General features: G+C 42.5%; 1 protein-coding gene across 1 annotated transcript in view; it reads right to left on the reverse strand.

Moving 5' to 3' along the window:
• SPAG17 (sperm associated antigen 17) overlaps positions 1-19,872 on the reverse strand; it is a 232,801-nt gene that overhangs the window by 6,070 nt on the left and 206,859 nt on the right. Inside the window, exons 33-42 of the mRNA XM_074983588.1 lie at positions 19,210-19,340; positions 16,473-16,600; positions 14,938-15,120; positions 14,386-14,499; positions 11,286-11,331; positions 6,886-6,988; positions 6,075-6,128; positions 3,572-3,674; positions 3,047-3,164; positions 1,735-1,815 (exon numbers count right to left, since the gene is read on the reverse strand). Coding sequence (XP_074839689.1) covers positions 1,735-1,815; positions 3,047-3,164; positions 3,572-3,674; positions 6,075-6,128; positions 6,886-6,988; positions 11,286-11,331; positions 14,386-14,499; positions 14,938-15,120; positions 16,473-16,600; positions 19,210-19,340 — 1,061 coding nt within the window. The remainder of the gene's footprint in view (positions 1-1,734; positions 1,816-3,046; positions 3,165-3,571; positions 3,675-6,074; positions 6,129-6,885; positions 6,989-11,285; positions 11,332-14,385; positions 14,500-14,937; positions 15,121-16,472; positions 16,601-19,209; positions 19,341-19,872) is intronic.

Below are 19,872 nucleotides of genomic sequence, written 5' to 3' on the forward strand. Positions count from 1 at the left end.
CTGGGGAGACTGGTTTCAGGGGGTCTAGGGCAGTTGGAGGCGAACCTGGATTTCCCGTATCAGAGAGGGGAGGGTCCTAACATTGCTCACATTGTTGGTCACACCCCTTCTCTCTGTTCCAGTGACCATTTACCTATACACAGCACTATAGCTATATCAGCAGAACTTCTTAGTTGTAGACAAGGTTTCAGACGCATGGAACGAAACTTATAGCCTAGGGCTACATTTACACTAGCGAGTTTTGCTAGGAAAACCCTGGTTTTGTCAATAAAGCCTGCAACACGTTCACACATAAAATGCGTTTTTTCGACAGTTTGTTAACAAAACATGGCACATTCACCAGCAGCGTTTTGCCTCAATGCCGTGAGGCCTAATGCTTTCCTCAACAGTCTCTCTCAAAGAAACAAGTGTGTGAACAGCCCAAGGGGGAGTTCTGTTGACAGTATGGTCCTCCATGGCGCGGGCCAGCTGGAGGACCAAGATGCCCTCTTTCCAGCAATCTCCCCTCTATGGTCAGTGCCTCCGGCTGCCTGTATGTGGCTTCACTGGTCCACCAAAACCAGCTGCAGGAACAGAGCCAGTGGGAAGACTGGGAGTGCCGTGGAATGGCCATGGCTGGTGCCCCTGTTCCCCAGGCCCCCGCTGCTGCTCCAGCTGACCCTAATGCCCCAGACAACCCTGCTCCCACTGCTGCCCCTGCTCCGTGAGTCCCATAACTCCCCATGCTCCCAGCCCCAACAGGGACCCCAACCCTGTGGTGGGGTCTAGTAGTTCCCCCCAGATGAGGTGAAAGTAGGCCAGGACCATATGCAGCAGGACCTGCAGCAGCTGCTGGGAAGAAAGGGGCCAGCCCAGGGGCTGGTCCTAGTCCATGCCAGTTGTGACCTGTCTTTGATCCCTCTGGGGAAGTGTGTGGGCCTAGCTTGTATGTCCCTCACAGACCACTGCAACGCTCAGCATGGGCAGGCACTGGCTATGCGGGGGGGGGGGGGGGGGTGCGTTTAAGTGCGTGCCTGGCCAGAGTGCCTGGAAGGGCTTTGTATCTACACGAGCCTCTTTGCGGGGCTTCTGGGCCCTTGTTCTGTCAAGAAAGCAGCCAGGCCTTCTGTTAACAGAGCACGTTGCTCTTTCAAGCCGCTTTGGTTTATGGTCATGATCTGTCGACAGGGGTTTCCGACAGTGACCTCGGTCAGCAGATCACTGTAGTGTAACTGTATCCTAGGGATACAGGATGAAGGTGGATTTAGCTCCCCTTTGCACCCTACAGATTTTGTCTGGGGGGCGGGGAGGGGTAGCCAGTGTACCTCCCTGAACAATTTGGGCAGCTCTCCAGGGTTGTGTAAGTTATTGTAGCAGCTCTACCTGGAATCTTAGCAGTGCTGTGCACTGGGGTTTCATGCTTTCTGCCCTAAATGAACCAGCCTGCTCTTGTCTCTACCCCAGCAAGTCCCCTATGCCAGGCCTTGGGCTGAGGGCCTTGCAGGGCGGGGTAAGGTACCTTGTGCAAACCATGTGCTGGGGGAAATCTTCTGTGACTGAATCTAAAGCCCTAATGACTCTTTTCTGTTGCTACAGCTATTTACCAGGGCCACAGCAGAGGAGAGAATCTCTCCCCATATTTTCCCTTAAGTGTTAGCGTGTTGCTAGCACATGTGACTGTTACATCTGTCTCCTGCTCCCCTCTTCATCAGTCTTCAGCCTATACCTAGATGCCAAACTGGAATGCTCCTTTACCTGCTCTGCTCGAAACGTCAGTCTTATTTTGTGTCCAAGGAGTCAGCGAGTGTGGGGAATCACTGGATGGGGCAAATGGATCTGTAGAATATACAGGAAAAAATGGGCATAGTCACAAAATTCTGTTTATATTATTACTACACTACATTTTAATACACAGGGTATTAAGCATCCCAGTTAGGGAGTATATCATACTCTCTGAAGTACTGCCAGGGCCTAGTAATGGGTGTTGTGTGCTGCCATGTGAATACAGCCAAGGGGCAGTAGGGACTGGAAATGTTGCACCAGAAGCAGGGTGAGTCATTGCCAGGAGTGCCTTGTAATTCTTTGCAGCAGTATGGCTGGTTTAGAAGTGAGCTGAGGAGCTCTCACAAGCAATCCAGCCCAGCCTTCCAGAGAGCTGCAACACAGGAGAACTGAGGGGAGTGCAAAAATGAAGAAATGTGAGAATGCTTGGGACCCATGGAAGATTGTTTTGATAACGTGTTCTTTGCTGTGATGTGAACAGTACTGTATTATGGTTTTCATCCTCATGTGCCAGTTCAGTGCTCGCAAGCTATTCTCTAAACAAGGAATTGAAGTACTCCTGTCAGTGTTGTACACTTCCACTCTAAGCTGCTGAAGATGCTGTGCTCACTGTCCACCCCTATTTTGTTCCCTGCTGCTCCCATGTTCCTCAGTGCACCCTGTCCTCCATGTTGTCTCCACTCATCATCAAATCCCTATACTACCTCCTCCTCCTTCTTCCACCCTCATCTTTGAACTACCACTGCACCTTACCCTGTACTCCCATTTCACTTCAACATCCTCTTGTAGCCCAACTCCTTCTCAATTCCCACTCACTCTTTTCCCAACTTTCTCCCGCCCCCAGCCTTCTTATACTTTCAGGCTCACTCTGGGCTCCAGTTAAGTTGGCCCAGGTTGTTGTTTCACCTTCTCTGAACCTCAAATGACAATATCTAACATCCACTTTCCCATCCAGTCCTACCAGTTTTTCCAGGTCATTTATGTCTGCAAAGACCCCTTAAATGTATCAAGCAGTCAAGTGTCAAACAGATCTGAGAGAAGTGGTTTTGAATGAGAATATTGAAAGCTGAGAATCCTTTCAAGTATTATGTTTAGCATCTGCATGGGTACCAATTATTCCATACTCATTGTTCAACTTGATCAGTTAGATGATATCAGAAGCTAACAGAGATTTTTTTCAGCTCTTTGCAGAAACCGTAACTGCCCCAAGACACACTCTTTAATTTAAGTGCAATAGACAATTCAACAACCTGATAGAGAACTCTACTCCATATTTAAATGTTACCTGTATTGAGTTCAGATCTACTCCTAAATAATTCCGTGACTGTCCCCAAATATGGCTCCTTTCTCTCTTTCTTTGGAAATGGGGGAAGCTCTTTAGAAAGTAAATCCACATCAGGGAACTTTTAAATAAAAATGACAAGAAGCATTCATGTCTCCTCACCATACATATTATACTGCAAGTATGAAAGAGGACTTAAAGCAAACAAATAGGCAAAACTAAACTGGTAACAATTAAACTGGCAGTATAGAATGAAAATTTAAGCTGTGATTCTAGAATACACCTTCTTCTATGTATGTTATAAGCAAGCATTTCAACTTACTTACAAGCAAGACTATACAAAAATATGTTCTGCACTTGACACACATACATAATACCCATTAATGCTAATTGTGTTCAGTCATTCAAAAGTGCTTTCTCTAAGATAACAACAAAGATGATAAAAAGCAGTCTAAGATCCTTTGTAGGACTGAGATAGAGATTCTTTGCACTAACCACGCTTCATTCAGCTTCCCTAAGCTCAATTACCTCTTTCAGGAGAAATTCCTTGCCAAGTTCAGATTCAAAATATGGTGGAATTACTCTGTTTCTTATTCCAGTTAGGCACTTCCTTCCTTCATCAAGTTGCTGTCTACATAGTAAGGAAAAGAAAGAAGAAGATATTTCAAGTGCTGCCCTTGACTTTTTTTTTTTTTACTTGCTAGACAAATCTACTGATGTCATTCTTACAATGCACTAACATTTTCTCAAAATTACCCAACTGCCAAGAAGCAGCTACTCGGCCTGATGCTACAGATTTGGAATCTAGATAGCACTTTGAAATTTGTTTGCACAGTGGCTGAACTGTTGCCTCATTTATACCCACAGTTCCTAGTTACATCTACCCTAATTACTAATAGTCCAATCCTGTTCCTACAGAAGTTAGTACACAATATGAATTTACTGTAGAAATATTTTTGCAAACTAGAGGAATCGTCTAAGCTGATGAGTTAAGCACACCCAGGAAGCACCTGAAGCAGCTCAATCTTTCAGTTCTCCCTAGATGAATCCTAGAGCTGACCTGTAACCCCAACTGAGATGTTTCCAGCATCTTAAACTTCAAAAAACCATACCCATACAAGGATGGGACAAGTTCCAGATTAGACAATTTCTCTTCTGTGAGAAAAAATATAGTCCCTAAATGCAAATTGTGAATTCATGTATACCAAGGGAATCCTCAAGTCTGGAGACTGAGTGATCTGAGGAACCAGGTAATCCAACCAGAAAAAGAGATGGGAAGAACTGAATGAGAAGAAAAGACAGAGGAAGAAAGAATGAGAGGCAGTTCTTGATGAATATGGTCTGAGATTTGAAGGCGTCTTTCCAGCTTCAAAATCAACAGATCTGACTCAGCTGAAGATAGGGAGGATGAGGTAGTATCTGTTATAGGCCCTTACCCCAGTAATGACCTAATGTGGGTGAAATCAGAGAATCATTACACCTTGAATGAATTCACACAGGAAAATAATTAAAGACAAAACCACCATATTACCTGTGGGTGAATTCTTTTCACAAAGTGATCAGTCTATATCTGACTCCTCAGTTCTCATGCTCTAAGGCAACTGCCTAACAGCTCCAACAGACAAGCACAGAAGCTTAAATTTGTATCTTTTCTGTTTTCTAACTCATGGACTGATTAGAGACACTGGATTTATGGCTTATTAAAAGAAATCTATAACCCACAACCCCTTCTTGTGTCTCCTTGCCCCTGAACTTTTTCCTCTCCGTATTTTCTATACCCTTGCCCCCCAAACTGACATTTTTCACTCCATGACTGGAGTGGTGCTAATATGGTGCTTCTCTTTGACTGTTCCTTGAAATAAATGTTAACTACGTTTATTAAACCATCAGATGGTTGGACTCAGCTGCAGCCCAAGCTCTAGGACCCTTTCCCCTCAGAATCCTAGAGCCCAGGCTCCAGCTGATATGGTTCTGCCAGCAAAATCCTCCTTTGTCAGGAGCCCCTTATCCCTGATTTTTTCCAGGCATAAGGGGCTAGAGACAGAGGGGGTTTCTGCCAGCAGAACCATATCTTCATTGCTTGTTTTCTGCTGTCAATATGCAAATGAGCAGTTTCCATATGCAAATGAGCAGCTTCAATATGCAAATGAGCAGCCATTTTGAATGTTCAAGACTGCTAATTTGCATTAAGCAGACGGCTGTATGGGTGAGCATAGCATTAGCCTAAGAGTACAATTCCCAGACCTGAAGAAAAGCTTTCTATGAGCCTAAAAGTTTGTCTCTCTCACAGCAATGTAGATTTTAAAAATAATTCTTAGGATTTAGATAGTCACTGTACGCAATGCCATAAAATACAGTTCAGTGTCATATTTGTAAAAATCTTTCTGGGACAATTTCTGGATATTTTTTAGAAGTTTAAGCACAAGTGAAATAAGGAGTATAGAAAAACAGCTGATTTTCAGCTTTAGTAGCAGTTCCCACTGCTGCTTAGCCAAGAACTTCCATAGCAGTCTTAATATGAAGATCTTAATGTGCTTATTGATGTTAATTAAAGATGCCTTACAACCCGTCTGTGAAGGAGATAAATATTTTACAGATACAGGAAGGGAGCATAGGGATATTTAGGGTCAAAATGTTCAAATTTGGTACTAAAGTGACCTGATTTTCATGGGAACTCTATTATGTGACTAGCATGTGGATTCACCTGGCTTTAAAAACCAGAATTTGTAACTGCTGATCTAAATGACTTTCCCAGTTGATACTGGAGCCAGGAATAGACCAAAAGTTTTCTGATTCCTTATCCCCTGTTCTAAATTGTCTGTTATAGATACAGTCTCTGTGCCCACCTGTTGATCTGTCATTTACAAAAGTAATGGAAGTGCAGTTAGAGTATTCATTCAGTATTTCTATTAGAGATAATGCTCAATGGCATATTTTTGCTGTGGTGTCAGCCTCAAGGGTCTAATCTAAGGCCCAGTGAAAGCAGTAGGACTCTTTCAGGCTGTTTCTATCTGTCCTTATAACACATTACCTGAGTTGTTCTAATTTTGTCTGCCAGGGAGATATCTGCGTTAATCTGTCCTTGCTGCATGCAGGGAAAGGAGAAAAATAATGAAAATGAGATAAGTAGCATAATATTTTTATAAACATGAATGGTGCATACAATAACTAATGAAAGAAAGTATTTCTCTTATTAAAGCATGTTATGTTAATGTGTATGATGACTTCTGAACTGATGGAAAGCATGGTTTGCAACACTTGTTGGTCACCCCTGTTAATAATTACATTTTGCACTTTTATAACACTGTGCATCCATAAATCTTCACAGCACCTTTATCAGATTGGTAAGGGAAACGGAAACAGAGAGGCAAAGTGTTCACAGAAAAAGCCAGACAGTGGTTGTTAGGGATGTAATGTGTAAGTGGTTAACCATTATGTTTCCCTCTAAATGGGTGAGGCTTACTGGTAACAGTTAACCTGTGGGGATGCTGGAGCAGCTCCCCACTCACCATGGGCACGAGGTTGCTCCAGCCTCAAATGGCCCATTGCAGCCTGGGGAGGCTCCAGTGCAGCCAAAGCAGCCGTCATCCACAGTGGACTCACCCTAGGAGCACTGTGGGGAGGGGTGCTCCAGCTCAGGTCGGCTGGAGTATCCCTCGTCTGCATCTTTTGCCCTCCATTTAATCAGTTAAATAATTAAACAGGATTTTACATCCTTAGTGATTGCACTCTTCCTTTCTACTCCCAACTGTTAACTACTAAAGCACACTTTCCCTCATTTCTGCTTCTCAACATCCTTGGCTTGATTTACATTAACATTAGGTCTTATTGGATTGTTCTACCTGAAATTCTGCCAGTAATCATCTGTTTGCCTTGATACTGTTTTTCTTGGTGGATTTGGGAGCTGCGAGTCCACGGCCTGCTCGTATAACTCTGCTATCTTTGCTGCAAGATAAGGGAGGTAATCTAACTAAAAATGTAAATTCAGTATTGAACATTGCCAAATGTTCATTCATTAAGAACAGTTAAAAGAAGCAGCACATATTTCTTCAATGTATCACTATATCACCCAATTAAAAGTTTTTCTTTAAAAATAATGAGACCTGTGGCACCATATGGACAAATAAATCTGTTAGTCTATAAGCTTTTGTGGATAAAACCAGCTTCACCAGATACATGAAATGGAAATCACAAAAGGATATCTATACACAGAGAGTAAAAATTCCTTTAATCCGGCCTCTGGTGGTCCAGAAATTCTGATGGTTCAGCCTCCGTAGTTCCCCGAGATACACAGGAGTTGAAACAGGGGTGACGAAGCTGGAGGAGCGTGGGATGGTGAAGAAGCTGGCTGTAAAGTGCTGCCCCTTTTGCCTGCTTTTCCCGCGCACAGGCGTTGAGATGCGAAGACCAGAACAGCCTCGGGTGTGCGGGAACAAAGGCAGCTGGCACCTGCTGCCAGGTTACAAGTGCAGCCTCAGTCAGACCCAGCCTGTGGTGCCTGGCCCTTACCCATGCTCTGCCCCCCTCAGGGCAGCACAGATGGGCCCTCTCTGCCCCTGTTCAGTGGACACCAACTGTGCAGCCCAGCCCCCTCTTACCAGTTCAGCCTCACGCACACAGAGCAGGGCCTGGCTCTCAGGCCTCTGTCAGCCGTGATGTGAAGCAGCCTGCAGAGTCACTCTCCCCAATACCATGGCACCAGCCCAGGCCACGCTGAGCTCCACAGGCCTCTAGGGCCACACTCATTGGGCAGTGGCAGCAGTGAGTGTGTGTGCACCTGTTTTCCTGCACCACTGGGTGTGCAAGTGGCACTGTAGAGCCCACGGGGATGGTGAAGAAGCTAGGGGTGCGTGAGCGTGGTGAGCTGCAGCTGGGCATTGGGGTGGTGAGCCGCAATGGAGGGGGTTGAACTAGGGCATGGGGGTTATGGTGACATCCAATAATCTAGAAAATTGGGTAATACGGCACCTCTCTGGTAGCGGATGTGCCGGATTAAAGGAATTTTACTCTGTGTGTGTGTGTGTGTGTCTTAGCATATCAAAAGAAAGGAGTTACTTATCAAGTGTTAATGAGGTCAATTCAGTCAGGTTGGATATGCCTCACTCCCAGCAGTTGATGGGGAGGTGTGACTACCAAGAGAGGGAAAATTGCCTTTCTAGTGAGATAACCATTCTAAGTGTCTATTCAGTCCTGATTTGATTGTGTTAAAATGCAAATGAATTGCAGCTCTGTTGTTTCTCTTTGTAGTCTAGTTTTGAAGTTGGTTTTTTTTGGTAGAAGCATGGCTATTTTAAAATCTGTTACTGAGTGTCAAGGGAGGTTAAAGTGTACTCCTACTGCTTTTTGTATGTTAACTTTTTTGATGTCTGATTTGTGTCTTTTTATCCTTTGGTGCAGAGACAGTCCAGTTTGGCCAGTATACATGGCGGTGAGGCATTGCTGGCACATGATGCCATATATCACATTAGTAGATGTGCAGGTGGATGAGCTTCTGATGGTGAGACTCATGTGGTTGGGTCTTGTGATGGTTTTACTTATATGGATATGTGTACAGAGCTGACAATAGTGTTGTTGCAGATAGATTCCTGGCTTAGTGTTTCTATGGTGGGGTGTGTGGCTGCCCATAAGTATTTGCGGCAGGTTTGGGGCATTGTCTGTAGATGAGGACTGGCCTGCCTCCCTGTGTCTGTGAGAGTGAGGAATCATTTTTCAGGATAGACTGTAGAATGTCACTGATGCGCTGAAGGGGTTGTAGATGATAGCCAGTGATGTTCTGATGTATTCCTTGCTGGGTCTGTCCTGCAGTAGGTGACTTCTGGGTATACCTCTGACTCTTAATTTGTTTCTTAATTTCCTCAGGTAGGTATTTTAGTTCTAAGAATGTTTGATAAAGATCTTTCAGGTGTTTGTCTCTGCACGAGGGCTTGGAGCAGATGCAGTTGTATCTTAGGGCTTGGCTGTCAATAACGGATCATGTGATGTGTAATGGATAGAAGCTAGAGACATGTAGGTAAGAATAGCAGTCAATAGGTTTCCCATATATGGTGGTGCTTATGTGACCATCTTTTATTTAGGCCTCATTGTTTTTTGCAGATACAGACTAACATAGCTACCTCTATGAGTCTTGTTAAAAATGGTTCCTCTTGATGTATTTGGTTATTAGAAGTCAGGGCTCCTTACTTTTATTCACACAAACACAGTTTTATCTGCATAGCCAATAAAAAATTGAGCTGGATTCTTTTCTGCTTCATATCAAAACTGTCAGCCTGGCCTGCATACAGAATGTTTACCACTGCTTGGCTACGTCTACACTAGCCAAAAACTTCGAAATGGCCATGCAAATGGCCATTTCGAAGTTTACTAATGAAGTGCTGAAATACATATTCAGTGCCTCATTAGCATGCGGGCGGCCGCGGCACTTCGAAATTGATGTAGCTCGCCGCCGCGTGGCTCGTCCAGACGGGGCTCCTTTTGAAAAGGACCCCAGCTATTTCGAAGTCCCCTTATTCCTATGAGCAGATGGGAATAAGGGGACTTCGAAGTAGCTGGGGGCCTTTCGAAAAGGAGCTCCATCTGGATGAGCCGCGCGGCGGCAAGCCATGTCAATTTCAAAGTGCCGCGGCCGCCCGCATGCTAATGAGGCGCTGAATATGGATTTCAGCGCTTCATTAGTAAACTTCGAAATGGCCATTCGCATGGCCATTTCGAAGTTTTTGGCTAGTGTAGACACGGCCCTTATGATGTAAGAAGCAGAAAGAGCTCAGATGGATTTTCTCATTCTATGTTCAAGTTTAGAGTATCAGCAGTTAAAAAACTCATCTGTAACTCATGCAGAATAAATCTGTACTGTGTCACTTTAAATGCTTTTATGTTCCTTAAAGAAACAAATCAAATATCTGTGAGCAGGAAAAGTTGCTGGGGTTCAGCTAGTGTCTGACTGGTTTGCAAATTCCCAAGGGATGTTTAGTTTCACCGTATTTAATCGATGTTGTAAAACTGCCATAATTAAGAATCTTGTGGAAGGAACTATTGTTTCAATATGTATTATGGAGAAAGCCCAATCCTTCCACACTTCAAAGTATGCTAAGGGGTTTTTCTTTCTTAATTAAGCTTTTCTTTCCCACAATTTTTTCTATAAATGTACTATTTGAAGTTTTACATTTGAACTTTGAATTCAGAATACATTATTTATTGTAAAATTTAGGAGAATTTGACCATCTGTTTTGGAAATAAAATTTCAAAAACTCATTGACCTATTTGTTTTCAAGCATCTCTAAGGGCTTGGTTGACAAAGGGACAAGGCCTTGCAACAATGCTAGAGGACCTAATGGCCAGTGGAATTCACAGCCCAAAATTAGGCACTTAGGGACCCCATGTATTTTAAGGGGAGAGTTAAACACCTAAAAAGGGATTCTCAGAAGTCAGCAAATTGAGCGGGGAGCCACCTAATACAAATAGAAATAAATGCAGAGAAAAGTGACAACATTTTGGGCCCAGATTCACAAATGTGCTTATCTCCCACTTATCTAGGTCTTAGGTACCTGCATGACAGGGCTGGAGATAGGCACCTGTTTTGTCCTGGGATTGCCAGCTGTGAACCATCTCTTGGCATTAGGTGCCCAAGTCAGGTCAGGTTTCTAATGAGCAGGCCCGATGATGAGGGTGGGAGGCCAGGGGGAAACTGCCCCCATGCCCGGAATCCCTCCAGGGTTTCAGTGTGAATGAGGGCTTTCATGCATACCCACTGGTAGAAATTTAAACATCTATGGGGATTTAGGTAGCAGCTGAATGGTGACTTTGGACTATCAATGGCGCCTAAATGTTAGTTATGTACCACATTTTTAGAGGTGTTGAATTACTGAAGTTACTGAGCGTTGAAAGGGCTCATGACCTGTGAAAATCAGCCTATTTTTAAAATGCCTATGTATGATCTTAAATGTCTAAGTTTAGACACCCTCACTGGACCATTTTGATAGAAGACCCATTCTTTTAGACCTGTGGTGGTTATCATTAAAACAATTCAGCACAGTTCTCAAGTATACAAATCACCTGAGTGACAGGAGATAGGAATTCCCCTTTTGTTGCCTCAGTGATTGCCAACTGCATATCTCCCTAAGTTTCACAAAATGTCTGTAAATTACAGAAGTTATAAAGGCTCAAAACCAGAAGAGACAGGCTAATATGCATAACACTAAGAAGGATCACTGGAGCATTTAAAATAAAGCACTTTAATGGCTCTTACCTCTAGTATTGAGATCATCAGATGACTTCTCCAAGTTAGGGAAAGACTGCAATGAAGACAGAATGATTACGCTGACATAACAAACAACAAAAAAGGGCTTGTACAACAGTACCTACCCTCTGAGAAAAATAAAACTGAACAATTGTTTGTTGCTACCCGTCACTCTGAGGATGAAAATGTGGGGGCCTTCAGGGTGCCTGGAAATGTGAGACAGGAAACAAAACATCTCTAAAGTGCAGTGCGGTGGCAGCCAAGGAATGCGGGATATGTAGTAGACATAGCCATATGCAAACGAGTATGGGACCTCAAGGGCCCTCAACAGTGTTACCAAGAGAGAAGCAGACGAAATGCATACACAGCTGAGAGAGTCTATCAGATAGTGAATTTAATCTGATTCCCATGTGTGAAAAGTTAATTCTTCAGAATATTTTGCTTCAGAGTTTGTTAATGAACTTGCAGTGTGCAGAGAATTAAGTGTTAGGACTGTGCTTCCCTTGTGGTCTGTTTCCACTGGACACGGGTGGTTTTGCAGAGATAAAGGCACATATATGTGTTGGTTGCACCATTTGACTTTGCAACGGAATAGCATATCCATACTGAAAATCAGTCTGTGGCACTCTCTTCATGTGGAGTGCACTAATGTGGGACCTCTCCAGGCATTTCTCTCACATTTTCCTGTATAGTTTTCCATAGCAGATTAATTAAATTAGAAAAGTATCATAGCACTATAATCACATCTGGCCATTATACGTTAATTACAGCACAAGGTCCTCCACCAACCCATTACTGCAAATTGGTATGTTAAGGGGGGGGAGGTAAGTACTCTCAGTCAAAGTTCAACTAGATGAACAATCAGTTTCTTCACCCTTGTACATAGCAGAAAGAATGCATTCACCATCATCTAGCAGATCTTGGCTTGAGAAAATCAAGATGAATTGGACCGAGACGAATGTGATCGCAAAAGCACCTTGAAATATTCAACAAATACTCAGTATGCCACATTTTTTGAAAAAGAGCTTGGACAGACGAGCAATGTGTCAGTGCAACACACTGTTGAGCCTGACAGCTAGGGCTGTGCCTAGTGCAACTCATTGTTAAGCCTGATGGCTAGAGCTGTGCCTTGTAAAAGCTGATTTGGACCATTCAGTGTACATCAGAGAACTGTTTGTGGTTTAACATAGTGAAGGGTTTATACTCATCACATCAGTGATTAAGAAGGAAGGCATAGTCTGAATTTGCAGCAATTTCAAAGTGACACTGAATCCAGCAGAAACTGGATAATTTCTTGCTTGTCTACAAAAACATACCACATACTACCACTCAGGAGACATCTGGAACTCTTTCCTTGAAGTGGTATTTGTATATCTGTTGGGACCAGCGATATCTTGATATTCTTTTGCAGGTAGCCAAATCCCAAACTATGCAAATTGATTGATGACATGGGATTTATCGATTTTTTAAAGTTGGAGATTTAGTATGGTCTCACATCTACAGCTGTGGAATGAAATGGGTACATTGAGAATTTATAAAATGTATGGGATCTGTTTTGTTCTTGGTAAAACTATTCAGCGATATTTTATGGAAACAATACTTGGACCAGCTGCAAGCTCAGCAAGTACCAGAGTCCAAGGATGTTCTAGTAGGATTTTTCATTTCCTTGATCAAACCTCCTTCCATTACAACAACTAATTTTGGTGACTTGTTGGGAGAAACTTTGGTACCAGAGCCAGTTGATTCTTTACCATCAACTGTTGTTCAGGACACTCCTGCACTGCCATTCCCAACGTTATTTTAAGAGAGTATGAAAACCAAATGTATGCATGAATTTATAAATTATGTAGTTAGTGAGCTGCAATTCTAGGGCAGAATAATCCTTTGCAATTTCACAGTTTTCACTTATCTAACTTCATTTTTTGTAGGTTATATAGGCCGTGTCCACACTAACCAAAAACTTTGAAATGGCCATGCAAATGGCCATTTCGAAGTTTACTAAGGAGGCGCTGAAATACATATTCAGTGCCTCATTAGCATGTGGGTGGCCACGGCACTTCGAAATTGAAGTGGCTCGCTGCCACGCAGCTCATCCAAACAGGGCTCCTTTTCGAAATGACCCCAGTTACTTCTAAGTCCCCTTATTCCCATCTGCTCATAGGAATAAGGGGACTTGGAAGTAACCATCTGGATGAGCCGCACGGCGGCGAGCCACGTCAATTTCGAAGTGCTGCGGCCGACCGCATGCTAATGAGGCGCTGAATATGTATTTCAGCGCTTCATTAGTAAACTTCAAAATGGCCATTTGCATGGCCATTTCGAAGCTTTTGGCTAGTGTAGACGTAGCCATAGTGTTTCATGTTAGTCATGTAAATGACAATGTAAATGGTTTTGGAAAGTTTTTAAAAATAGGATGGAGGAATGTAATGTTCTGTTTCTTTACATGTTTGAGAACTCTCCCTTCCCTAGTGCAAAGCCACTTGTACTAGTTTTAGTTTTTTAGCTGGAATGATAAAGCAAACTTAGCAGATAGCAGGGTTTTCATCAGCTCACTCTGTATCTATGTCTATCTCCTCCTCTGCTGCGTCTGGAAATATAGCGGATACAATTGCCACAAATAGCAGCCACTATTTTTTGTGAATCTTGCCCCACATTTTTGTGTTCTGGCCAAGAGTATTTGGTGAATTCATGTAAATTCAAATAGCATTGGCTCAACAAATACTATATTTTTCATTTGAAAAATTTTACCCCGCTCTGCTCAGAAACATCTTGCTCAAACAACATAAAATACGGACAACTCATACTATCCAGCACCCCCAGGAAGTACAGAAAATTAAAAAAAATCATTTGGATTTTAAGAGCACTTACAAGAGCCAGTTTTAGAAAGAAAGCGCTGCTAAATCTGAACTATAGTGGAGCTAGTGTTCTGCTATATATCATCCTAATATTTTGTTCGTTTATTTTGTGAATGGATATATTTGAGACGTCTGGTAGGTATCTGGCATGTTTGGTGACAGAAGTGACAATACCATATTGCTCCTGGTGTAAACTGACTGTGAGTTTCAATCATTGATGTTGAAAAGAAACAATTCAAAATGAAGTCTCTCACCATAACCAACTTTAGGAGATCAGCAGCATTATCCTTCTCTTTGTCTGTTCTCGGTTCTTTAACAGTCATCTCTTGCATCTCATCTTCTTGCATCAAGATGTAGTCTATGTATTCCTAGTGGAGCAGTGAATAAAGGATACGACAGTAAAACTTCTCCCATAAAACACCTTATGCCATTGTGGATCGATCTTGACAGCTACTTGTCTTCACTGATAAAAAAAATATGTTTTTACACTGGGGTAACTGTGAATGAGCTATACTTCGGAAAAGAAATAGTGAAAACAAGACATTTTAGTTTTACTGTGAAACAAACTAGGCAAGGTCAGAGCCCTAATCTATGTGGGCTTTAGATCTATATATCTATATCTATATCAATATCGATATCGATATAGATATACACATGGATATAGATGTAGATATATTTGTACAAGGATAATTGGATTCCAGGTAACCTACAGCTCTTGTGCCAGGGAAGTGTGAGAAATACACACTACTTGGTTTGTCAGCAAATTTCTGTTTGCTGAGAGAATGAAGTTGCTATGATTGCATTACCTTGAGGGACAACTGCAGCTTCTGTCTCAGCTCATCACTGACTGGCTCATACTGGATCAGCTGTCGGATTTGTAGCACATTAGGGCATTTTAGTACAGGTGCTGGAGAGCCAGTCAGCTCTTTGGATCCTATGCATAGACCTTTCCAAATACGTGTGCCAAATGGTGGACCTGGAGTCTTCCTCTGAACAAAATCAACAGTGAACAGAGCATTAGCTTATTTATTATATTGATATGGAACAGGTGACTATCCATCCCATATTTGGTGGGATCGACCCATATTTGGGATGCCAAAACAGTGTCCCTACTTAGTTTTTACAAGGGACTAATTGTCCCATATGTGGGCCCTCCCACACCTCAACCTTTTTTGCCAGCAACTGCTGGCCAGAGTGCACTTACTATATGTCAGTACGTGCTCTCCACAGCAGAGGGAGCCAGCAGGTTAGGGCCTCCTTGCCACTTCCCTAAGGCTCAGGAAAGCAGGGACAGCACTGAAGCTGCCGCCGCCTTCCTGCGTCCCCAGGACTCCTGGGGGTAGGGACAACAGGTGCAGCTTCCCTGGTGCTCGGGTAGGGCTGGTGGCTGTGACCTCCTTCCCAGGTCTCTGGGACTTGGTGGAGCTGGGAGGAGCCACCCCAACCCCACCCATATCTCCCTGTCCCGTATTTGGGAAAGTGAGATGTAGTCACCCTAATATGGAAGAGTCAAGAAAGTCAGAAAGTAAGGTTGTAAATATGCTTACCTGAAAATGCATCCTGCTCACAAAGGGAGAATTGCAATTTAGGCTAAATAAACTGAGAGGCTGAATTTCAGGCTACAGTACTTCCGAGCGCAGGATCTATAGTTATGACCAAGTTCACATGTCATCCCCTCAAGTTGTTAGACTGAAATCTAGAGGTGTGTCCCAAGCCAGCAAGTGTGGATCCCTGAAGGTCACGGGTGTTTGGATTTCAGGATTTTAGTTTACAAAGGTAGGAGCAGGTGCAAAGTTTGGACCCAAACCTGATTGACCCTTATCTAATCACTGAAATTGTAACCAGTGAATTCTTGTACATCTTATGTTTATTGCATTACCCCATCCTAATTTAATGACCCTTGATTAATTTAATTTAATATTTTCCAATGGAAATGGCTTCTGGATTGTCTTAAAGAAACACCATGGTTTGTGGCTAATTTGTGAGATTGATGAGATCCGAGTCCTGTTTCTGGTCATGGGCTAGACTCAGTGTGTGACCTTAGTCAACTCACTAAGATTTTTGCATTTCAGATTTCTGTCTATAAAATGGGGATAATAATACATACCAACCTCACACAGATGTTGTAAGGCTTAATCAATTCAAGTACATAGTGCTTGGAAATAGGAATTGATAGAGTAATGTACTGTGTTATGCAAGAGGTTAAACCACATGATGACAATGGTCTCTTATGATTTTATAATCTATGAGTCCAATCTAACTGCCATGTGCAAATAATAAATGCAATTGTGAATAACAGAGAAACATCAATGAGAGGAAAAGAGTTTTGAAATATTTGTACCTCACGTGGAGGAAATGTATCCCAGTTCCTAGACTGGAGGTTAGGAGGAATAATACTGAATGATTCTCTTCTCGTTACCCAGCGAGATGTTTCAGTCAATGGTCGGAGAACAGTAATACTTAGAACACCTGGATCAAAAATATTTCAATAAATGTAATTTTGCATTCAAAATGCGTGGAGAATTTGATGAAGGGTTTTGAAATTTTCAAATGAACACACATATAAATGTAAAGAATATCACAGTATAGCTGTGAAAAAGAATACACGAATTGATGGTTAGAGGAAAATAATGGACTACGTTATGACTTCAAGCTAGGTAGACCATATTTGGAGTATAATCATCTAAACTCTGCCAAACCACACATTGCATTTGCAACTTGCCAGGAGTCCAATGGGTTCATCTAATTTGAATATTACGGAGTGCAGCGTAAATGACTTTATCTTGAGTAAAGAGGTCCAGACCCATGAGAAAACTACAGTACCAGCATTGCACCTCTTTCAGCTGCATATGGAATTCTTACTTAGGCTACATTTCCATATTCAACATAAGCATTGTTGTGAGCTGCATTTATCCTGTTTTACATTTCACTTTCAGACCACAGGTACCTATATGTAATTATTATGCTCTGATGAACTCTAGCTTAATATTTAAAAAAAGCCTGCAGGTGTCTTAATTATCAAGTCTTCAAAAGTGATGCAGTCTTCAGATCTTTCTTAAAATTTTCCTCTCCTATTAGACACAAAACCCGCTTAGCCCTTTTTCTGCCCCAAATATTACATTGGAAGTGGACATCACTGTGAGATGTTTTGTCACAATGACACAATGTTCCATAAACATGTAAGACCAGAAAAACCCTACTATCAGTATAACAAAAATAGCAAAGCTATTGGCTGGAAAGCCCTAAAAGTCTGAAGCCTGAAGAAGCACCCTAAAATCTAGATTCTTATCTGCACCTGTACAGGCTACCATCAGGTTCTACATACCTAACTATAGTAATCACTTTAGGGGGAAACCCAGTGGTTTGCTATTCTTGGGCAGAAGACGATTAGCAGGTCTGCTACCATATCTGGCAGTTTCATGGAACATATCGGCTATGGTTACACTAGTGAGTTTTGCCAACAAAACCATGCTTTTGTTGACAAAACTGGTGGAACATACACGCACAAAATGCAAAACCATGGTTTTGTTGACAAAAGTTAGCACTTTTGACAGCAGCATTCTGGCTCTCAGCCATGAGGCATAATGCCGCTGTCGACAGTCTGTCAACAAAAAAAGCTGTGTGGATGGTCAGGAGGGGCCTTCTCTCGACAGACAGGGTGCCCAGAACAATAGGCAGCCCTCTCTGCTGTGCTTCTGGGTGCCTGTTTTGTTGAGAGAGCAGCTGTCCAGTCTGGCTTCTCTCTTGACAGAGCCGAGTGTACTTCCGATTGGCTTTTGTGTGTGACAGCACTCTGTCAATAAGTATCAGAGGGGTAGCCATGTTAGTCAGTATCCTCAAAAACAACATGAAGTCCTGTGGCACCTTATAGACTAACACAAATTTCAGAGCATAAGCTTTTGTGGGCAAATGACGAAGTGGGTCTTTGCCCACGAAAGCTTAGACTCTGTCAACAGAAGTTTTGTCGAGAAATCTCTTCTGACAATGGCTTCTGTCAACAGAGAGCTGTACTGTAACCATAGTCATCCTGTCTGCCGTCCCAAACTTCCCACTTTTATTCCACTGGTTCTTTTAATGTGTTCCGCTTTCTCCTTCCCTCTTCCTCTTTCCACTGCCAGTGGAAGTTTTACTGATGTTCTTCAATTTATCTGCTGGGGAGACATTTATTTTTGGTGGAAGCAACACTTCAAATGATGTAAAACCTGACAGGATGAGTAGTTGGAGGGCAACTCTCAGTTCCTCCCTAAATTAGCTGTTGGGAGAACTGTTGTACTGATGAAAGCAGTAATTTTGTCATCTAATTATCCATATCCAGGGTAGTATATATGTTTCCCTATAAGGCTTGTTACAATTTATTTCTTTAGTGAAGGTATGCTGCCTTTTAGACTTTTCTCATTGCTTGTTCACTAGGATTGGCCACCAGTGCTGGTAATTCAGTCACACATGCAATGCCAAGCCTTCAAAGAGCAACTAGTTTCAGCTACTAACAAGGCCCTACAGGTAGAAGCCTCCATATGCTATTAATAATCCCCATCGCATTTATATTTCTCAATGTCCTTAATACCAAATATATAGATGGGGCTTCCCAAACAGCAAAGAGCCCCCATTTACAATTATCATTTTACTCCACACACAGTCACTCTCGTGTGGGTCTTCACAGTCACAGCTGACGCTGCAAATGAGGATGCCAAACGGAACTACGAAGGGCGTGATCCATAGTCTACGTAGACTGAAGGATGCTACTACTACTACTACCACACACAGATACAGGTGGATGGTTAAACTAACAAGAGGCACTTGCTGATTCTCCCTTAATAAATTCACAGCATCATATATTCATTCTTCCACACTTCCTGCCACTTTCATGTCCTGTGGAACTGACGCCCATATAAACGATTACTGTACAGAAATAAGATGCAGTCCCCACGATGGGACTGGTGGAGGTGGGTGGAGCAAATCTGGAGTGTGAACAGAGTGGAGAAGAGCACTTACTATTTTCCCACCTAAAAAGAGTTTTGCGTGTTTTACTTGAATTATTTCTAAACTGTGTGGGCAAAAAGCGAATTACATACCTCTACTTGGACATTCATGCACTGGCTCCTGCAAAACCGCAGTAGCTGGATCGCCATATGCCACAGCAAGATATTCTTCTATGTCTTTGTTCCGAAGGAGTTCAGTCCCTGAACCATCAGCATAAACAATGAAGAGCCTAAACAACCACCCGCACAAATGTGATTAGTTCCAGACTGCATTAGACTCACACACATTCTTCTAGGAAAGAACATTGTGATGGCATAATGAGAAAGTGTAAGTTCAGGATGATGGCAACATCAAATAACTAAAGAAGGGCTACTGAACAAAGAAAATGTGAGTCTACTGATTCATAGAGTCTAAGGCCAAAAGAGACCATTACGATCTTCTAGTCTAACCTCCAGAGTAATGCAGTCCATAGAACATTCACAAGGTAATCCCTAGACCAAACCATTCAGAACAATGTTCAATTTTAACAGTGTCAGCAATGGAAAATCCATGTTGACCCTTAGTAAATTATCCCTTCGATTAATAACTCTTACCATTAAAAATGCAATCATTATTTCCTAACTTTAGAATTTGCTTAGCCTCAACTTCTGGCTTTTGGTTATACTTTTCTCTGCTAGACTGAAGAGCCTATTATTAAATATTTGTTGCCCATGTACAGACTTAACTGATTGTAATAAAGTCACCTCTTAACTTTCCTTTTC

Source organism: Carettochelys insculpta, chromosome 1 (genome assembly GCF_033958435.1).
Source record: "Carettochelys insculpta isolate YL-2023 chromosome 1, ASM3395843v1, whole genome shotgun sequence".
Classification (NCBI taxonomy): domain Eukaryota; kingdom Metazoa; phylum Chordata; order Testudines; family Carettochelyidae; genus Carettochelys; species Carettochelys insculpta.